General features: G+C 33.8%; 1 protein-coding gene across 1 annotated transcript in view; it reads right to left on the bottom strand.

Annotated features, from left to right (window-relative positions):
• The window catches only part of LOC139501167 (histone-lysine N-methyltransferase MECOM-like), a 67040-nt gene extending 59689 nt beyond the window's left edge, over positions 1-7351 (bottom strand). The window contains exon 1 of the mRNA XM_071290157.1: positions 7107-7351. Within this exon, the coding sequence (XP_071146258.1) occupies positions 7107-7143 (37 nt within the window). The 5' untranslated portion in view covers positions 7144-7351. The remainder of the gene's footprint in view (positions 1-7106) is intronic.
• Positions 7352-21155: the final 13804 nt, after the last annotated feature.

Genomic DNA, 21155 nt, shown 5'->3' with positions numbered 1-21155 from the left:
AAAAACTGCTGAATTTAATAAAATAAAGCCTTATTAAATGTTTGCACTTATTTTTTCTTTTGAAGGTTAAAATGTCAAGATTAAGAAGACACTTATGTAATTCTTTTCATGTGTTGAACCAATACACATAATCTACCATTATTATTCAACAATTCTTAACACGCGCAAAATAGATTAAAATTGAATGATATTAAATATATGAATTACCTATGGATTATGATGAAAATTATGATAACTGTCAGAATTTCATTAAATATTGGGGTGTCTCAAGGGTCATCGGAACTATGAAAAGTTAGGTTAGTTGTTACTCTGTAAATTTCGTACCTTCACAAAATTAGGACAAATGAATTATGCAAAAATTTAACTTCTTGTCTAGAAATTTTTTTAGAATTTCTGAAATTTATTTATTTTAAAAGTACGAATTAATTTTTGAAAAGATTCTCCTTATTTTGCACCCCAATTATAGACAAGATTAACGGATTAAGAATTATCTCCGCGGTGATTTTACCAGATACACACATTTCAACGGATTATCTATTTAAGAGAGAAAATCAGATTAAAGATGATTAAAAAGATAAGTAATAGATTAGGTAAATAATCAGTTTATAAATCGTACTGTTTGTGACGAGTTTCTGATTCTTAAAGTTTTGTTTGTACAATATCTATATGAACAAATGTATATTAAAATTGATTTTCTAAAGATAATCAGATTAAGTCACAAAAGACATAAAGATTTGTTTCTGAGTGTTACTAAGTACGCCGTGTAATATGATATAAATGTCTTTTGAAAATAAATGATTTGCTTTCAAAAGACAATGATATTTGCCGCTGAACACGGGCTTTTCCTAACTTCTTAGAATCCTTTTAAAATGAGGAAACTAATTTATATTCTTTCTCAATTCGCAAATCCTTTCAAAATGACAAAATTTATCCTATTTAATGTCTTTTCTATACACGTATTATTGTCTAATTGCAGCAATACTAAGTTTTTATTAGTATATTGAACCCGTTATTGTTATACTAAACGATGTACTTTTATAAGTCTCTGCAAATTGAACTTTTTGTCCTTATAAGATATCAATCCATTTTTGAAGAGAAAACAATGATCTTGCAACAATTTTTATGTGGGAAGTAATGTTGAAATTATGTAAATATTACTCAAAGCGAGACAGCTTTGTGCAGCTTCAATCTGAATGACACCAACTAATGAGCTAATATGCGGCGGAAAATTTATAAGCTCTATATATATATTACAAAAGAGAGGCAAACTATAAAGATGGGATATTCAAAGGTCGAAAACTAACTGACAGTGCCATGACAAAAAGACAAACAACAGCAGACAGGTGCATCAGTAGATTCTGCTCCACATGTGGCACCTGTTTTGTCATTTAGTTAGCATTTAACATAACGTAAAGTTACCAGCAATTTGGAGAAAAAAAATGATATTTTTAATATCTTTAGTGCTATATTTAGATACAAATTATCTATATAATATATAGTTAAAAGAATGATTTTTAAAAAACAAACACTGTGAATCAATCAAATACAATTTTTCTTCTTTTTTTTTTTTTTTAGAAAAAATGGTCATAGTGACAACCTGCAACATCATTTATTAATGAAGTCATTAAAGGAAAATCTCGCAAAATAATCAAGAATAATTCAAAATCTTACAGAATCACATAATCGATACAAAACATGACTGTATATATTTTTTTCAATATCTAATTATTTAGGGAAAAAAATGAATCAGTGTTCTGTACTTTATATTTTAATCCTTCGTAATAGATTGAGACGGATTAAAAAAAGGTTTCTTTTCAGGGTTATTATCAAAGACTGATAGTAGTATTTATTGTTACTTCTAAAATCAACATAATGTGTCAATTACTGAAAATATTTGATCAAATATGGACAAGGGGCGAAAATACACGAGTTAATGCAAACAGTTTAAACTAACAAAAAATTCGATAGAAATTTCTCACATAAAACTTATGAAAAGTGAACAATACTACCTATTTATGTATTATCTATACATTTCCATTTTGTTTGTACAATGATGACCCAAACCGTGTCAGTGTGGCCACTTGACCACATAAATTGTATACATTACCACTACTTTATAACGGATTGTCCGAAATCCCAAGCTGTCATTGAAGTCACCTATCATAACAAAAATGTCGTTTTTAATGTAACACCTAATTGAAGATATTTTGTTTTGAGAATTAAATGCGAGAAATGCTCCTCTTTTGATGAATCCATTAAAGTGTGTTTTTCTAAGGTCTTAGACCACTATCCTTGGTTCAAGAAAATATTACTTAAATAGTGTCATATTACAATTGGTCTTAGATAAATATTTAAGTGTATACTAAGCCCCATAAAGATCCTTTTCTTTTCGATGCATTATCACCCAGATGCCAAAGTAAAGGAAAATCCATTGAGGAATACTTCTGAACAAATAGAAGAAGTATTGACTCATTGTCCACCTTAAGAAAACTTGTTTTGGCAAGAAATGGCCAAAGGATTTAAGGGTTAATGGGTAAATCTTTCACTAAATCTAAAGAATTTATAATTACAATCTTACAGATACACCGTATTATACATTTAACGACACATATATGCATTGAAATAAACAATGAAAAAGTTAAATGCACAAATTACAGTGTGTCATGCAATCGAAATAAACTCATCATATACATATTAGGATTGAAATTGTGTACGCTATACTAGATTTTCATCTTTAAAAGACCATGATGCTCGAGTAAAAAGGTTAAATTAAAGAACGAAGTTGAAGACGTACCATCGAGGACCCAAAATTTCGAGAGGTTTTGCCTAAAAAAGGGAATAGGAGTGAGATATCAAGATTCATGAGAGAGAAAAAAATCCGAAACATTTTACCAATAGAAAAAGCTGTAAATAAAAGTATGATAGAATCAAATTTTTTACACATTTTCCCTGTGTATTTCACAAGAACAAATGAGCTCTATATTTGTGTTTACAACTGCATATACCGTCATCATAAAATTTAAACAGATCTGAACTTCATATTGACATTGATTATCATTTATATACAGTTGCATACATTATACAAATAGTTAATACCATATGCACATTTTTGAATTTATATTGCCGGAGAAAATGGGGCGCTTGCCTATTACTGTGCTTGATGTATAAACGCACAGTTACGTTAGGTAGGAACGGTGAAATTCAATTTGATACCCCTGGTATGGAAAACAAGTGCCCTACTCTTTCCGCGTTAGAAACCCACACAACTGTTTGAGAGGTCCGTTTACAGAAGTTGTTTGTTGCAAATGACCAAATTATTATTTTCTTTTCCCTATTGCAAATCTTCATCCCGGGCAATGCACTTGTAAAACCTTCGAATGCAATGATTTATTGTAAATTTGTTCTGGTTCCGAATTTACAAGTCAATTGATTAGCTTTTGTTTGCTTAACGTCCAGTGGAAAATATCGCATGCGTGAGACCAGAGGACATAACAACTCTTGGTCACCAAACGGCCATCAACAATGAGCAAAACCCATACCTCATAGTAAGCTTGAAAAGGGTGGGTTCTGATTGAATTTTAAATACAAAGAAAAAATCACTATACTATAGATATAAGAAGATGTGGTATGAGTGTCAATGAGACAACTCTCCATCCAAGTCACAATTTGTAAAGTAAACCATCTTAGGTCAAACTACGGCCTTCAACACAGAGCCTTGGCTCAGACCTCACTGCATGCTATAAAGGGCCCCACAAATTACTCTATGTTTTTTTTTAAACTTCAGAGAAGAAAAACAGAAAGCTTCGTAAAGTACATGAACACGATGACTAAGTCTTAAGTATGACAAATACATGTCCCTTTGACATCTAGTAATTTCACTTTCTCATATTGAGTTGGCAAGAAAAGCGTATCAAATAGAGATATTCATTGAAAAACTTGTTATCTTTTCTATCATATGAAGCATAAACAATAGTTTGTTGTTATTCATAACTTGATTAAAAGAAATTACTGAAAGGTAATATAAATATAACACGCCATTTGACTCATATCAGCACAGGCTAATATACTTATATCAGCCCTGGCTAATTTATATTTTTACTTATCGACAGGACAACCTACCTATTGTAGTGAAAATCTGATGATACATGTTGTGCTATATGGGGTGTGGATTTTAGTTTGATATTATGTTAATCTGTTTGAGGATGTGAACTCAATAAGTCTCTGTCCGTTTTTACCTTTTGATAATAACAAAATTCAATTAGTAATTATTAGGTAGAGCAGCAAATCTTGAAACTGTCCCATACATTTGACTAAATGAAAGGTCTAGTAATGATTATATAGTGTTCTTTACGCATGATTTAGTCTTTTAAATTGAAACACTTGTAATTATCATACCTATTCTGCCACCTTGTAACTTCCTTATTTTATTCTTTAATATGTGTTTTGTCTCTTATAAGAAATCATACGTTGAACAAATAAACACAATTCAAGAAGAACTTTTTGATGCGATGGTTTTTATATTATCTTATATAAGTTGTCATGTAGTTTTGGGAAAAATGTCGTCTAAAAAAGGAGTAGCGTCAAAGCAGTCAATTACACTTATTTTGAATCGTCTCATTTTAACTGAATTTATGGACGACATTGTTGTTGGTTACTGTACAGCATGTTGTTTTAATGTATTTCTTTTTTGATTTACTGGCATAACAATAGCGTGTACAAATGTCTTAGATTAAAAAACACCCATCGCACATTTCTTGATTGTACAACCATTTTAGCAAACGAAGGCCTGCTCAACGCGCGAATTTCTATCTGGAAGCTAAAAGGCCATACGACTGAACCCTTGTTACCATCATCATACAACTGATGTAATGTTTTGTATTCATTTGTATATTGAATTTTATAAGTATTCAATTTGATAACATTTTCAAATGGACAGTCGTATGGAAGGAAAGCAACAAGTAGAATAGACGACAATACATGCAGTCATAGACATAAGAACCGAAATGTTCAAGTAAATGGTAAGCATGCAATGGTCCTTTTTGAAGCATTTTTTCTTCGAAACTCGAGCTCACAATGTTACATTCAATTATCAATATAACAATAAGGATATTTGAGTATACAGTGAAACCTGGATAAACCGAATCCTGCATAAACCGAAATCCTGTATAAACCAAACATGAACTTAAGCACCGTCATATCATATTGTATACGTTGTGAACCAGAAAATCGGCCAAAACCGAACATAATCTTAGTCACGAAGAGTTCCAGTATAAACAGGTTTCACTGTAATTGCCAATGGTACAACTATCTACAAGAGATCAAGTTTGTTGTCACGTGCCATCTAAGTTACATGACTTAAGATTTAGACAAACAACATAGCCAGCTGTCGTATATATCACAATTTAAGAAATGAATATCATAACATGAAAACATTGATTTCTTGTATCTTTTCGTTTGAGATAATGCATCGGAATAATTTAAAGTTTTATTATCAACTTTTGCATGTCAAAAAAAGTAAAATCACAAAAATTTTGAATTCTGAGGAAAATTCAAAAAGGAAAGTCCGTAATCAAATGGCATAACTAAAAGCTCAAACACATCAAACGAATGGATAACAACTGTCATATTACTGACTTGGTACAGGCATTTTCATGTAGAACATGGTGGAACGAACTTGGTTTTTAGGGTAGATAAACATCTCACTTGTTGGAGAACACTGCTTTTCAATGAGTATGTAAGACACGTGGTCATCATTTGAGGACAAAACGCGCGTCTGGATGTCATCGGGTAAAGATAAATACCAATTCTTCAGTTTGAGCAGCCAGTTAAGAGAAGCAAGACCCAAACAGATTTGAGCAAATATCGTCCAAGGTCAATACATGTGCATGTATAAATTGTATTTTTTTTCTTATTTTTTTCCTATGGAGGGGGCCTCGGCGAGTGGTCAAAGTAGTTTCTACTGTAATCACAAGCCAGTCAACACTGAGGTTCTGAGTTCGAAAGAACCAAGACCTAAAAAGGTTTGAGCTAAAATCGTCCAAGGTCAATCAATGTGAGTGCTGGCTGCTGTAAGGCACATCTTTATTTAAATAGATTTCAAAGCATTTGCCCTTTATACGACTAAAAGGACATGCAAATACAACATGTACTTATATACATATGCTTTAAACCCTCCTAACTTCACATACACAAAAAACACTTTCATCTGTAAATAAAAATATATCCCTCACACAGACGATTTGCTTAAGAAAAATGACAATTGGTGGGTCTGATAAGCAGTTCTGGATTGATCTTCATCGTGATCTCTTATAGCCCCCCATCCCCCTCACCAAAAAAAAAACAAACCCTAAAAACAAACAAAAACACCTGAAAGCCAAGAATCAATTTACACATGCAGGTTAGAGGAGATTTGTATAAATATAGACATGAATTTATACAATTAGCATATCTGCTATTTTTTATTGTATAAATTAGCTTTCCATGGGTCTATTTGTGCAAAATGATAATACACGAGCATACATAAAGAGTATTCATAAACTATATCTTATCGATACTAACCGAGTGAATGTTTTCAATAGAAAACGTACAATACAAACGATTTCATGTCTTGCACAAAGATTGAATATTACACTTTATATCAAGACAAATAATTATTAAATATTAAATAACTTTGTATCTTCCTTTTTTAAAATGTCAATATGTTTGTTCTATACATGTGAACAAAATTGATACGTAGAATTAAAATGACAATCACATCAGAGTTACGGTTATTCCAAACTCTGTTTTGAAATTTACACTTTGACCAATAATTAATTTCCAATAGCCGAAAATAGATTAGGGAAAGTTACTAAAAGGACAATATTAAAGCAATTACCTGTTACAAACTTTTAGCAATTTATTGAAGAAATCGATCGAATTATGTTAAGTCTTATTTTATTGTTAAATATAGTTAAAAAAGCCTGTACTTGTTGTATTTAATCAAATTCGATGTCAAAACGACAGGTGGTTATAATTGATACAGAATCTGAGGGATGAAAAAAATAAAAATAAAATTCAAAATGTGTGTTTGTGCGTTTAAATGTTTGTGTGTGTATTTTGTCACTTACCGTGTGTTAGTTTTCTTGCTTTAGACTTCGATCTCATGTTTTCTGTCTTTGATGTTCCGACTAGCTATCATATACCACTCATACAAGACAATACACAAATAAGCAAAGATTAACTCTCACCTGACACGCATGCGCTTTGTGTATCAAAAACTGATATTAAAAGGAGAACACTTTCTTTTCTTGTCAATAAAACCAATTAAAGAGAATTAATATTACAATCATGTCCAAAACTTTGATAACGATACGATAGGTTTAAATAGTCTAACGGTATATATCTATATATAGGTAAATAATGAAAAGAAGTGTTTGGATTAACGGGACAGCAATGTTATTTGTAAAATTAGGGATTATCTCTTTTATTTTCTAAAGACTTAAAAGATTAATCAGCCTGCAATGTTAATAAAATACCAATTTTTAGGAGTGCAAATTAATATGCCTGTCATTTAATGTTTTAATTACCCATTAAGATAAAAGGTTTTGAATGAAAATGACCCCTTCTTTGATTTGATAAGAAGATGAATGTGTAACTCTTTAATTTTTTAAACAATAATTAGCCTATATTTGCAGCTCAAAACTTGCTACTTTACTGTACGGACAGGCAAGTATTGTTTACCGCCTTAATTTGATGTGTTTTTATACGAGGGGACCAATGGTAATATTGAATGTACTGAAACACATCATTTGTCCTATTGATTGATTGATTGTTGATTGCTTTACGCCGCATCATCACAAAAGGCTATAACGCGATTGAAACAGAGAGCTTGAATTATAAAAACATTGCAGTGCAGAAAAGTGCAAAGCTCCTTGAACGACAAGGAAATAACAAATATTTATAATTAGTGGGATTTTGTTTGTCCTACATATATGTATGTATGCACTATTTGACCAGGGGTAACTTATTTTTACCGTCTATAGTTAGTGCCCTCTGATGCTAAAGAGACTGTTTCATGCAGATCTTCTCAGTTTTGGTGCCCTCTAATGCTGAAGAGACTGTTCCATGCAGATCTTCTCAGTTTTGGCGCCCTCTGATGCTAAAGAGACTGTTCCATGCAGATCTTCTCAGTTTTGGTGCCCTCTGATGCTGAAGAGACTGTTCCATGCAGATCTTCTCAGTTTTGGCGCCCTATAATGCTGAAGAGACTGTTCCATGCAGAGCTTCTCAGTTTTGTGCCCTCTAATGCTGAAGAGACTGTTCTATGCAGATCTTTTCAGTTTTAGCGCCCTCTAATGCTGAAGAGACTGTTCCATGCAGATTTTCTCAGTTTTGGTGCCCTCTATTGCTAAAGAGACTGTTCCATGCAGATCTTCTCAGTTTTGGTGCCCTCTGATGCTGAAGAGACTGTTCCATGCAGATCTTCTCAGTTTTGGCGCCCTCTAATGCTGAAGAGACTGTTCCATGCAGATCTTCTCAGTTTTGTTCCCTCTGATGCTGAAGGGATTGTTCCATGCAGATCTTCTCAGTTTTGGCGCCCTCTAATGCTGAAGAGACTGTTCCATGCAGGTCTTCTCAGTTTTGGCGCCCTATAATGCTAAAGAGACTGTTCCATGCAGATCTTCTCAGTTTTGGCGCCCTCTAATGCTATAAAGAGACTGTTCCATGCAGATCTTCTCAGTTTTGGCGCCCTCTAATGCTGAAGAGACTGTTCCATGCAGATCATCTCAGTTTTGGCGCCCTCTAATGCCGAAGAGACTGTTCCATGCAGGTCTTCTCAGTTTTGGTGCCCTCTAATGCTAAAGAGACTGTTCCATGCAGATCTTCTCAGTTTTGTGCCCTATGATGCTAAAGAGACTGTTCCATGCAGATCTTCTCAGTTTTGGTGCCCTCTGATGCTGAAGAGAATGTTCCATGCAGATCTTCTCAGTTTTGGCGCCCTCTAATGCTGAAGAGACTGTTCCATGCAGATCTTCTCAGTTTTGTGCCCTCTAATGCTGAAGAGACTGTTCCATGCAGGTCTTCTCAGTTTTGGCGCCCTCTGATGCTTAAGAGACTGTTCCATGCAGATCTTCTCAGTTTTGTGCCCTCTGATGCTAAATAGATTTTTTCGTGAAGATCTTCTTAGTTTTGTTGTCCTTTATTGCTTAAGCGACTGTTCCATGCAGATCTTCTCAGTTTTGGCGCCCTCTGATGCTGAAGAGACTGTTCCATGCAGGTCTTCTCAGTTTTGGCGCCCTCTAATGCTAAAGAGACTGTTCTATGCAGATCTTCTCAGTTTTGGTGCCCTTTGATGCTTAAGAGACTGTTCCATGCGGATACTTTCAGTTTTGGTGCCCTCTGATGCTAAAGAGATTGTTCCTTTTAGATCTTCTCAGTGATGCCTTCTGATGCTAAAGAGAATGTTTCATGGGGATTTTTTCAGATTTGATGCAGTTTTGATGCCCTGTGATGCTAGAAACTGTTTAATGCGGATCATTCCAGTTTGATGCCCTTTAATGCTAAACAGACTGTTCCATGCAGATCTTATTAGTTTTGGTGCCCTCTGATGATAAAGAGATTGTTCCTTTCAGATCTTCTCAGTGTTGATGCCTGCTGATGCTCTAGAGACTGCTTCATGCGGATCTTCTCAGATTTGATGCAGTTTTGATGCCCTTTGATGCTAGAGACTGTTTAATGCGGATCTTCTCAGTTTTGATGCCCTTTGATGCTAAAAAGACTGTTCCATTCAGATCCTCTCAGTTGTTGTGCCCTCTGATGCTAAAGAGATTGTTCGATGTAGATCTTCTCAGTTTCGGTGCCCTCTGATTCTAAAGAGACTGTGTCATGAATATCTTCTCAGTGTTTGGTTCCCGCTGAGGCTAAAGAGATGTGTCCATGCAAATTTTCTCAGATCGGTGCCCTCTGATGCTAAAGACACTGCCTCATGCAGATTTTCTCAGTTTTGTTGCCGTCTGATGATAAAGAGACGGTTCCATACAGATCTTTCCAGTTTTTATGCCCTTTGATGCTAAAGCGGTTGTTATATTCAGATCTTTCCAGTTTAGATGCCCTCTCATGCTTAGGAGACTGGTCTATTTAGGTCTTTCCTCGTTCTGAAGCTCCCTGATGGTTAAGACAACACATTCAATTGGACAAGGCAGATAAATTTGAAAACAAATGGTTGGCATACAAAATGAAAATAAATACAATAGTTAAGTCCTTTTAATTAGGGTGTCCGGTAAGAAGGTCGTGGGATTTTTGACTGGTACTGGAAAATAAAGGAAAAATCAGATTAAACGTTCTCATTCTGACCGGGCGTGGCTACGTACTTGTACATCCCACACTGCCAAAACGGACTCTCAACTTTAACGAGGGTTTTAGATTCAGTCGGAAGAAGACCACAGTGACCATATTCTTGTTCGTATTACATTTTTGGGGGGTTGGGGAGGGGGCAAGAACAAAGAGATCGCGATATTTGATTACAACAGTGTAAATTTCAAGAGTATTGTAAAGAGTAGCTAGCTTTGACATAATATAATTTCTTGTTCAGACAGTACAACTCATATTAAGAACGTCTGAATGTCTTAGCAAGATAAATATATACAGATACGTCCGGTACACGTTAATACGAATTTCCATGTTGGGAGAGTATTGCTGGCAGTGAACTCTTCAACAACCTTTTGTGATGAATTTTTTCAGAGACATAATTCAAAGTTTCGAAGGAAATTGTTCTCTTTAAGTCTTATAGTCAAAATTATAATTTAATCGTATGTGCAGAACTGTTTTGTCAAGTTTATTGTCCAAAGAAAATAGGAATTATATTTATCACACCAAAAATAAACTTTATAAATATGAAAGCAACACTTTATATAGTTCAAATGTCTAAAGTGCTTCTCTGGATTTATTTTCATCAAAAAGACTCAAAGCCGAATATTTTAAAGCCAATGATATATTAGAACCCAAACTTCTGATCATGAAGAGCCATATGACAAAAAAGGACCTCAAATTAAAAGCCAAATCAAAGGGTTTCGTGAGGATGAAAATAGAACGCCTCTTGATATACATGTAATCATTTTCCACCATGGTCTGCTGCTTTTATCGTTCAGATTCACTATTGCGTTTAACAGTAGCCTCTTTTTAAGAGTACTTGGAAGTGCCGGTTAACCTGATCCATAACTTAAACTACGAAGTATCTGATCTCTATTCCGTAACATTTGTTTAATTCCTAAGCCGGCATAAGTAGAAAGAAATGTGAAAAGTTCACATTATTTCTTTTTCTATTTACATAAAGACAGTAAATGTTTAGTTCTATTGTAATCTGAATAAACAAACTTTGCGAAATGAACATCTTTCAATTGACACGAACAATGACAGACGTTCGATCTTAAGCGCTTCCAATGAGCTGATCAAATACTTGTCTTATTGTCAATATTTGGACACCAGCAAATGTCTTTAAAGTTTATAAATGTCCTAAATGGTGTTTTGATACCTCAAAATTCGAGTGTAAGAGATATTTTAATTACACAAATAGTCACTTTCTCACACTTTTGATGGTTTAAATGATCGTTATGGGTGCTAATAATTATGTATACAAAGATTCGATCGAGACGGCATCATAAAAGCAATTAGAGATTCTCCAAACGGAGGCATATTTCACAATCGAGGTTTTGTTTGTTTGTACAAATTTATCACGTACTTACAAATGTAAAAACTATATTTTATACAGAATATTTTATGGTAGTGATAAAATTAAGAATAAACAATTAGAAATGCACAAGGTACAATCGTTTTTATATATGTATAAGATTTAGAACTCGTTCCTGCATTTACGTCATCCAAACCATACAGCTTCCAATGTAAAAAGCCACGATATCATTCCCCCCCAAGGTATCGATATAATCCCCAGTTACTTTGGTTATAGTTTCTATATACTATATATTCACTTAGGGAGCTACAATTTGATTCTTAGGTGTAAAGGGGGGGGGGGGCTGCATTTTTCCGACGTAGTCGGTATAGTTTCGGTTTGTGCCCTTTGAACTTAAGGACGCTTAACTATGGCAACAGAATACACATGCTCGAAAATCCTATCTGTGATTAGACAAAATGCTGTCATGGTGGGTGATTTGGTTGTGTTTGAAAAAAACGTCTCGTTAATTATATCGTGATGGAAAGCAAGTGAAAAACTATAAATATTTGAACTAGATCTTACAAAGATTTATATTTTTATTAAAATAATTGTTTCTCCAATAGCTCTTTGCATCCATATTAACAGCTGTTTATTCGGGACAATTATATAATTTTCAATGTAAACTTTGTTGTACGAACGTACATGACTTTTAGAACGCACCTACGCATGTGAGATTTCCGCGGGGTTTTGGTGAATGTAAACAAAAAGATACGAGGACCGAGAATACTGAACACAAACAGAGAAAACGTTATTTAAATGGTAAATCGAAATGATAGTTTAAAACATATACTCAAATTTAAATTCGGATATCTTTTTTTAAGATAGTTCTTGTTTAAGTTGTAATCTGTGTCCCTCCTTTTTATTTTTCACTCTATTCGGTCCTGCATTTTTAATTAGTTTATCCTGACTCTAACATAAATTGTCATTCTGCCTTGTTTTTCAAAGTTGTTCATCCTGTCTTTTCATTTTTTTATCAACACTATTTCATCCTAGCCCCCCTAATATCAAATGGAAGCTCCCTTACCCTTATTTTATACTGATTCGAGGTATACCGAGGTCTTCGAAAATCGCAGTTATGACTTTAATTTTGTCACGAGGATTTCATGGTTACGTCACATCATTGTGTCGAACAACCGTCAATCAATTATACACTATATTAATTTCGTGCGTCCGAAACTCTTTTCTGTTTTTTCTTCGACAAGAACGTTCAACCCAAAAAATTCAAAATTGAGGGTGTAAAATTACAAAAATATACGCGAGGAGTTACATGTAGATAGCAAGAAGTGATAACAAAACTAGAGGAGACTGGAAGGCCTTTTAACCCAGAAAGTCAAACGGAGCTTTTTTAGAATCTTGTAAACAAAGCTTGGACACATGCTCTGTTCTTCAATCAGATTGTCATTTGGTCTCTTGTGGAGAGTTGTCTCATTGGCAATCATACCACATCTTCTTTTTTTGATTTTCAGTTAAATTAAAATTCATTCAGCGGAACGGGTGGAAAAACAACTGTCATTTTCCTCACTTGGTACATGCATGTTGAAGAAAATAGTGGTCGGGTTATACCTGTTTTATAGCTAGCTAAACCTAAGGTCCACCATTTTAACAAAATTGGGTAGACAATTTTAAAGAAAACAGGACAAGACATTCTTCGATAAAACCCTTGCTCATTAATTTTGTTTTGCTTCGACATCAACTATGTTAAATAAAGTCCATGTACCAGCTACAATCTCGTAAGTTTTGAGAAATGTATACTCCATACGAGGATAAAAATGGTAGTGTAAGGTAAATCTTTCCTTTCAATCATCATCAGCTTGTGAAATGAGGTGACCACTATTGTCAAATTCGAGGTAAATGTATACAGAGAATTGGCGGCGGAAGCTGTATCAGTGGTTTCCTTAATCTTCAGTTTATGAGAGGATATATTATCTTAATTCAAATGCATGCCTGCTCAAAATCGGATATTATATCCGATGTCTTGTATGCTCCCTGCACAAACAACGTTGCAACAACTGATTTTTACAGTTTGTTCGTATGTCCTACATGCTGTTATACAACACGGTGTATTATAGTATTTTTAGCATTCAAAATATGTCCACCTCTCCACATTCTATATGCGCCTTTTTAAGTTAGGATCCTGTTATTCTGTGGTTGTCGTTGGTTTGCTTGCTGTCTTTCATGTATGTTTTTATTTTATTGTTTTACAATAAATCACGCAGTTGGTTTTCTTATATAAATTGTTTCATGCAGACTTTACAATGTCCGGGCTTATTAAAACTGACTTTCTATATAGTATTTTACTTCTTTTTTATGTATTTAAAAGAAGCACTCTTTTGTACCTCAGGAATAGATTACCTCATCTGTATTTGGCAACGCTTTTAGGATTTTTTTGTCCTCGTTGCTCTTCAACTTCGAATTTTATTAGGCCTTTTTAACCTTTTTCGATTCGTGCGTCACTGATGAGTCTTTTGTAGACAAAATACGCGTTAATACACGCATTAATAGAACATTTCAATCCTGGTTTCTATGATGATTGTTTGATTGATTGTTGGTTGCTTAACGGCCAGTGGCAAATATTTCATGCATGTTCAGGATGATGTATCTATGATGAGTTTATTGTAAAAAATAAACAAACATCGATTATGTATTGCTTAAACAATAAGTGGTTAAAACGATACAAAATTAAATGTTTTGAAAACTATTTGGACAACTTTATTTCTGATTTGCATTTTTCTTTTACTTTACAAAGGAATCCGATTGCCATATGGGAATTTCGAATATTGGTGAAACACTTTCGTTCTAACATATATTGTCTAACTGACAAGTTATTTTCTAAACAACCATTAGATATTATTCGTTAAAACGTTGTCTAGTAGCCATTCAATGACTACTTCTATTCTTTTTTCCCCTCGTTATCAAAATATTAATAATCATATTATGTGATATCTTAATCCAATAATTCTGTCGATTAAATCATAATGTCGACTTATTTGAGTAATATTTAAAAATCCTATATGTTTGACACTGTTATTACACCCTATCAGTATGGCTAATGGGCTATTCTCAGATTCCAACGGGCAGTTTTCAAATGTTTAAAGAAAGGCTCATACTAAATTCGGTTTAATGTAGATATAAAAATATAATTAAATTTTAAGATAAACATATTATTTAAGTTACATGTGCTTGATGTTTGAAAACACATGGGTAATATGTGAGAAAAATGAAAAAGAAACAACAATAAGGTATATAACTGATTATAGAGAGGTATGCTGAATTTCCCCTGATTTTTTGCACGAGTTCAAATTTTGAAATATTATAATAAAAACTCGTCAAATTTCAATACTGAAGATGAACACTTAATATATTATTTAGGGCTTCATGTCTGAAAGGGTTAACTTCAACCTATTTATAAAACACTTTTTTATATATATATATATATATATAATGGTTATAGTATTTGATTGTTTAAAATATTGTTTCTGACTTTTAGCATGCATTAGACAGTATTTACCCCACCCCCGAAAAAAACCCGAATGCTTAGGACATGACTAGAAAAGCTGAGGAATGAACAGAAGGAAATACAAGATACTTTTTAGTATATAGTGGGGAGCTGCGCCACTCTATTTTGAGCTAGCTATATAGGATACTGTTTAAGTAAATGTAATCTAACCAAATATCATATACTTGAAGATGAATATAGGAAGAAGATGTGGTATGAATGTCATTGAGACAACTCTCCATCCAATACTTTTATATATTCATGTATTCATAATACAAAACTGTAATACTGCTAACAAATCTGCCGAAGAAATGTTTTAATATAGGTCCATGTGTTATTTTTTTTTATCAAAGGACTTCTCTAACTAAAATAAATTAATTGTCCATTTGGTATATAGTGTTGGTGTAATGACCAGTGGTCAACACCACTTCACATTAAGAATAAGACATAACAATAACCACATAAAAGTTCATACATCCTGGCTTAGGATACACAACTACTCACATAGAGTTGAAGTCAAGACCCCCCCCCCCCCTTTTCTGTTTTGTTACAATATTAGTCATTATCAAATACAATGTATACCATATGCATTTTAATTGTAATTTTTGGTATTCGTCATTTTCTTATTTTGGTTTTATGTGAAATTTGGCATTTGCTTTACTATATGACACCTGAAGTTATTTTTGTATTACTTGTTTGGCCCTAGTAGGCCCTAGTAGTGCTAGTAGGCTAGAGCGCATACCACATTTGCTAAAGAGGATTGGTTCGTAAATAAAAGTTATATATTCATGGAGTATAAAATACAATCAAATTTCAATTTCCAGTTACAACGTTTTGATGTACGCTTTTGAAAATATTACCCAGAATGCATTACATTCTGAAACTGCGAATTGGTTGAACGTTACGGAATATCCATTTCAAAGATAATAACAAATTGTTCCGTATGTTGTAACCATAATCTTGTTCCCTTTCCACGGATGTGGCCTACCGAATTAGACTATTTGCCTAGTGTGTAATAACTGTGCCACATGTGGAGCAGGATCTGCTTACCCTTCCGGAGTACCTGAGATCAACCGAAGTTTTTTTGGTAGGATTCGTGTTGCTTATAGTCTTTAGTCATCTATGTTAAGTCTTGTATACTATATTGTTTGTCTGTCTTTTGTTTCAGCCATGGCGATGTCAGTTTATTGTTGGTCTATTAGATTGTCCCTCTGGTATCTTTCGTCCCTTTTGTTTAATTTTACATCATCCAAAAGCTAGACGGACTACTCTAAACATTGGTTTTAGAGAAAGACACGGTGACCTTTTCAACCATTGGAAGTAACCGTTTGAAACCAAACACTTACAGTACTATTACTAATATAAAATAAACGCACTCCTGTAAGATTTGGATCGGACATGATTCTACAAGAAAAAGTACAGTTTTGTTCTCATGAAACGATTTGTCATTATCATTTAATTCATCAATTAATTGTAATAGTATTGCGACATTATCGCCTTAAGTGTCACAGATTTTACATCAGATAAACTTAGATATCATCCACAGATAATACAAAGAATAGAGGGTCTTATATTTAACCCTGATGCACACGGCAGATACGAGAAAGTGGATGACTTTGTTGATTTACGATCTTCAGCAACCTGTGATTTTAACCTCTGGTATCATATTTTCACATTGAGCCATCAATAACAAGTAAAAAAGTTGTTCAAATTTGTTTGTTAACCTTAAATTGAGCATTTAATTAGGGTGAAAAGTATGCTTAGAATGTACCAGGTGAAATCAGTGTCCTGTCTTGCAAATTTTAAATGCGTATGTTTTAAGTCATTATATATAGCATTTTAATTGAAGGATATACAGTTGATTTTTTTTATATTATAACACAAATACATTGTAAATATGTAATAAATGAAATAAAATTATTCAATGATCATACAAATAGCGAGTATGAAACATTTTATTATAGAAATATTTTTGTGTCTGGAAAGCATGAGTCTTCATTTTTATATTTTTTGTGTGTGTCACTGTGTGTGTGTAGAGGAAGGCATTGTTTCTATTGTTTATTTTCCGGCTCCCCATCATTCCCTTTTTTGCCCACAGATTCGATCTCATAGGTGTCAAATTACATTCAGAACAAGAAAGAACTAAAAAAATATAATACGTAGAAGAAGTTATAGGTTAAATTATAACAGTACAGTTGAGAATGAAAATGGGGAATATGTCAAAGAGATAACAACCCGATCAAATAGCAGATAACAGCCAAGTCCACCAATGGGTCTTAATCGCAGCGAGAAAAACCAGCACCCTGAGGTGGGCCTCAGCTGGTCCCTAAACAAATGTGAACTAGTTCAGTGAAAATGGACGTCATACTAAACTCCAAAAACATATAAATAAACTAAAATTAAACAAATATTCAGGACTAGTAGTTATTTAAGGTTACACTTATGAAAGGATTCTTATGTTTAATAAACACAAAGAGAAATGTAAATGCGGAACATGCATCTTTTGGAAGTTAAATTCCCGATAATAAACTCATCATATGCATGTTTAATTAACAAAAATGTTATTGCAACATCACTAAATTATCCCCAGACTTAATGAACTCTTCCCAAAGGACCTTATTCTGCACTTAGAGATGAATTGATGTGTAATTGGTGATTATAAACAATAGAAAATGAATTGATTTGTTTATAAACATCATCAAGATAACACCAAACGTTATCATATACTAAGATAATTGGGTAATTTACAGGTTCATCGCAAAGGATAAGATAAAGTTGTTAACAAACCTTTTGGGGTGTTAGACAAATTTTGTGTTAATCACATGATCAAAGGAAAATTAGAAATTTATGTGTGAGAATAATTTGATGTTTATTAGTGTGAAATTGTCACGGTTAAACATGAGAACATATTATGTTTGTGCATGTTTTTCAAGACAGACATAGATGCTGCGTTACTCAAGACTTATCTACATGTACAATGTATTAGAGCTAACTGTGAATATGTTTTTTGATTGAGTAAAGCCATTTCAAGTGGCTTTCTATGTTGTGATGATACACTATTGTCTCAGATAAGGGTGAAGGTTGGATACCATCAAAACGTTTCATCCCGCTGCAATTGTTTGCACCTGTCCTAAGTCAGGAATCTGATGATCAGTAGTCGTTTGTTGATGTGGTACATTATTATTTAGACCGTTGGTTTTCCCGTTTGAATGGTTTTACACAATTAATTTTTTGGGCCCTTTATAGCTTGCTGTTCGGTGTGAGCCAAGGCTTCGTGTTGAAGATAGTACTTTGATCTATAATGGTTTACTTTTATAAACTCTGACTTGAATGGAGAGTTGTCTCATTTGCACTCATACCACATCTTCCTATATCTATATCTATGCACAATGTATTAGAGCTGACTGTCATAAAATCATAAATAGAATCATAGTTTTGAAGCAAATTGAAGATTGAAATAATTTAAAATGATTGGGTCTAGAATTATAAGGCTAGGACACATCGTATCTAAACACTGGCTCTCTGACTTAAAATCTTTACATGAGAATGCTTCGCATTGTTATTTAACTTGCGAGTTTAGCTGCCAGATTTCTACTTCAATAACCTGTAGAAAAGATTGTCTTTAATCTTATCTTATCATAATTTTATTATGATGTCATGTAGAAATTAATTCAATCCATTTACACATGGACCAAAACAGAACCGAGCTTAATTAAGTAGACCATGGACTAGACAAGAATACTCATTTAATGTTACCTAAGAATGCGTGCACCTGATTTGATTCGAGCATCACTGACGAGTTTTAATGTAGACGAAACGTGCGTCTACAATGTAGCTTCCAAATTTTATAAGCTTACTATCTTTGATGAGTGTTTACATCTACTGGGTTGTTGCCACTGCTGGTGGACATTTCGTCCCCGATGATATCACCAGTCAGTAGTCTATTACCAAGAAATATCCCTTATAACGTTCATTTCTGTGAATTTGATGTATATAACAATGATGTTTTCGATTCACTGTTGATATTAACCACTAGTTATAGAATGCTTAATCCGTATTTGGCCCAACTTATCGAAATTTTCAAATGCTCTTTAACTTCTTATTTGTTTGGTCTTCTAATTGTTCTGATGAGTCTTGTAGATGACACTCGCGTCTCGCGTACCAAACTATATTAGACCTGGTTTATTTGACAAGTTTTAACGTCACAGCGGGAGTTTGACATGATACATTTTTTTTCGATTTTTTTTCCCTAAATTTGAAATAAAGTAAAATTATTTCCCGTCCTTTTAACGATTCCAAACGTTAAAATTGTACAGCCTTTCCAAGTAATTTTCTCGAATGCCCCATTTTGTCAGTCCGTCTACCGAAAAAGGGGAGGGGGACAACAACAGATTGATCTTCCTGTATAGTTTTATTTCATGCTTTATACAATCTTTTGTGAAGGCTTATATTAAGTACGGGAACGGGAACCAAAAGGCCAAGACAGGAACAATTACTACAAATTTTTACATTTTTCTTTTTTTTTAATTGTATTTTTTCTATATACTGATACGGTTTCTTTCTCTCTTTTGTGATGTTTTTTCTTTCTTAGCCATAATTATTTATTGGTGCAAAGCGCGAACACTCATATTTTTTTCTTCAATATTTAACACTATAAGATATGCAGGGGCAGATCCAGCCATTTAAAAAAAAAAGGGGGGGGGGGAGTTCCCAACCCAGGACAAAAAAAGGGGGGTGTTCCAACTATATGTCCCCATTCTAATGCATTGATCGTTCAAAAAAAAAAAAAGCAGGGGCTCCCCCTGGATCCGCCAATGATATGGGGGAATTTGCATTCAGAATAATTTTTTTTGTCATCTAGAGCTTGACCAGAATATTTGTTTTCATCAAATTGGGGGATCAGAATATTTAATAAAAAAAACCACACCCCCTCTCCCTTGAAAGTTAAATGGTCGTTCCCTAATTTGAATATTGAAAACAAATCGGTATACTTTTTGAGGACAATATCAACTTAACAATGAAAGCCAGGTATGATAACCAGGATGAAGGAATTGAAATTTAGACTGCCATTAGAAATGATGAGTTTGTTTTCGATTGGACAGACAATTTTATTTCTTGACAGTCACAACGGAAGTGGCTGAAAGGGTTTTTTAATGTGCAAAAAGTATGGCACGCCCCCCCCCCCCCCCCTGTACGATAATTTGTATTCAAATTGGTTAACAACCGCCATACAAGTGGGAGGATTAGCTGGCGTTAAAACCAGGTCAGGAATACTTAGTACGACAGATGTTTCGCACCGGTTCCGTTAGTTGATAATGGTTGATGTTGTTAGTATTTTTTATAAACCTCCCCTCTTTTATTCTACCTTAGAGTTTTTCCCCTCATTACGATCGGACGTGGTTGGGTATTTATACATCCCGCACAGCCCGGATGCCCAAATTTAGAAAGGGGTTTACTGTCGAAAAGAGAGTAGCTCAAGGATGATAAAAATTCTACATGATAGAAGTCAAACTGTTGTGCGACCGGTTGAATACGCACGTTTATTTTCTACTTTCATGTATGCGATTATTGGTATGAACACGGCGGGATTATTGTAATTACATCCAAAATCCAATAATTTAATTTTGGATGCAACGCATCTTCTGATTGGCTGACGTTATTTTGTTATGAGCCCATAGCCATAATTTAGTCATGTGACCGCGACGTCATCAACGTTTTTTCATGGTTTTCTACGGTTTAAAATAGAATTTAGAATTAAATTATAAGAAATGACTGTAACATTTTTTCTGTCTATTCGAAATAACATAAAAAATGTGGTGCACACTGTTAAATAACCCGCTACGCGCGTTATTCAGTGTGCACCAAATTTTTAAATTATTTCTTCATAGACAGAAAAAATATTACAGTCATTCCTTAAATAACGTTAGAGAAGAGAAACAACTCGTGCTTGAT

The sequence above is a fragment of the Mytilus edulis genome, chromosome 13, assembly GCF_963676685.1.
Source record: "Mytilus edulis chromosome 13, xbMytEdul2.2, whole genome shotgun sequence".
Classification (NCBI taxonomy): domain Eukaryota; kingdom Metazoa; phylum Mollusca; class Bivalvia; order Mytilida; family Mytilidae; genus Mytilus; species Mytilus edulis.
The sequence above is the reverse complement of the archived record's forward strand: the minus strand, read 5'-3'. Positions and strand labels throughout refer to the sequence as shown.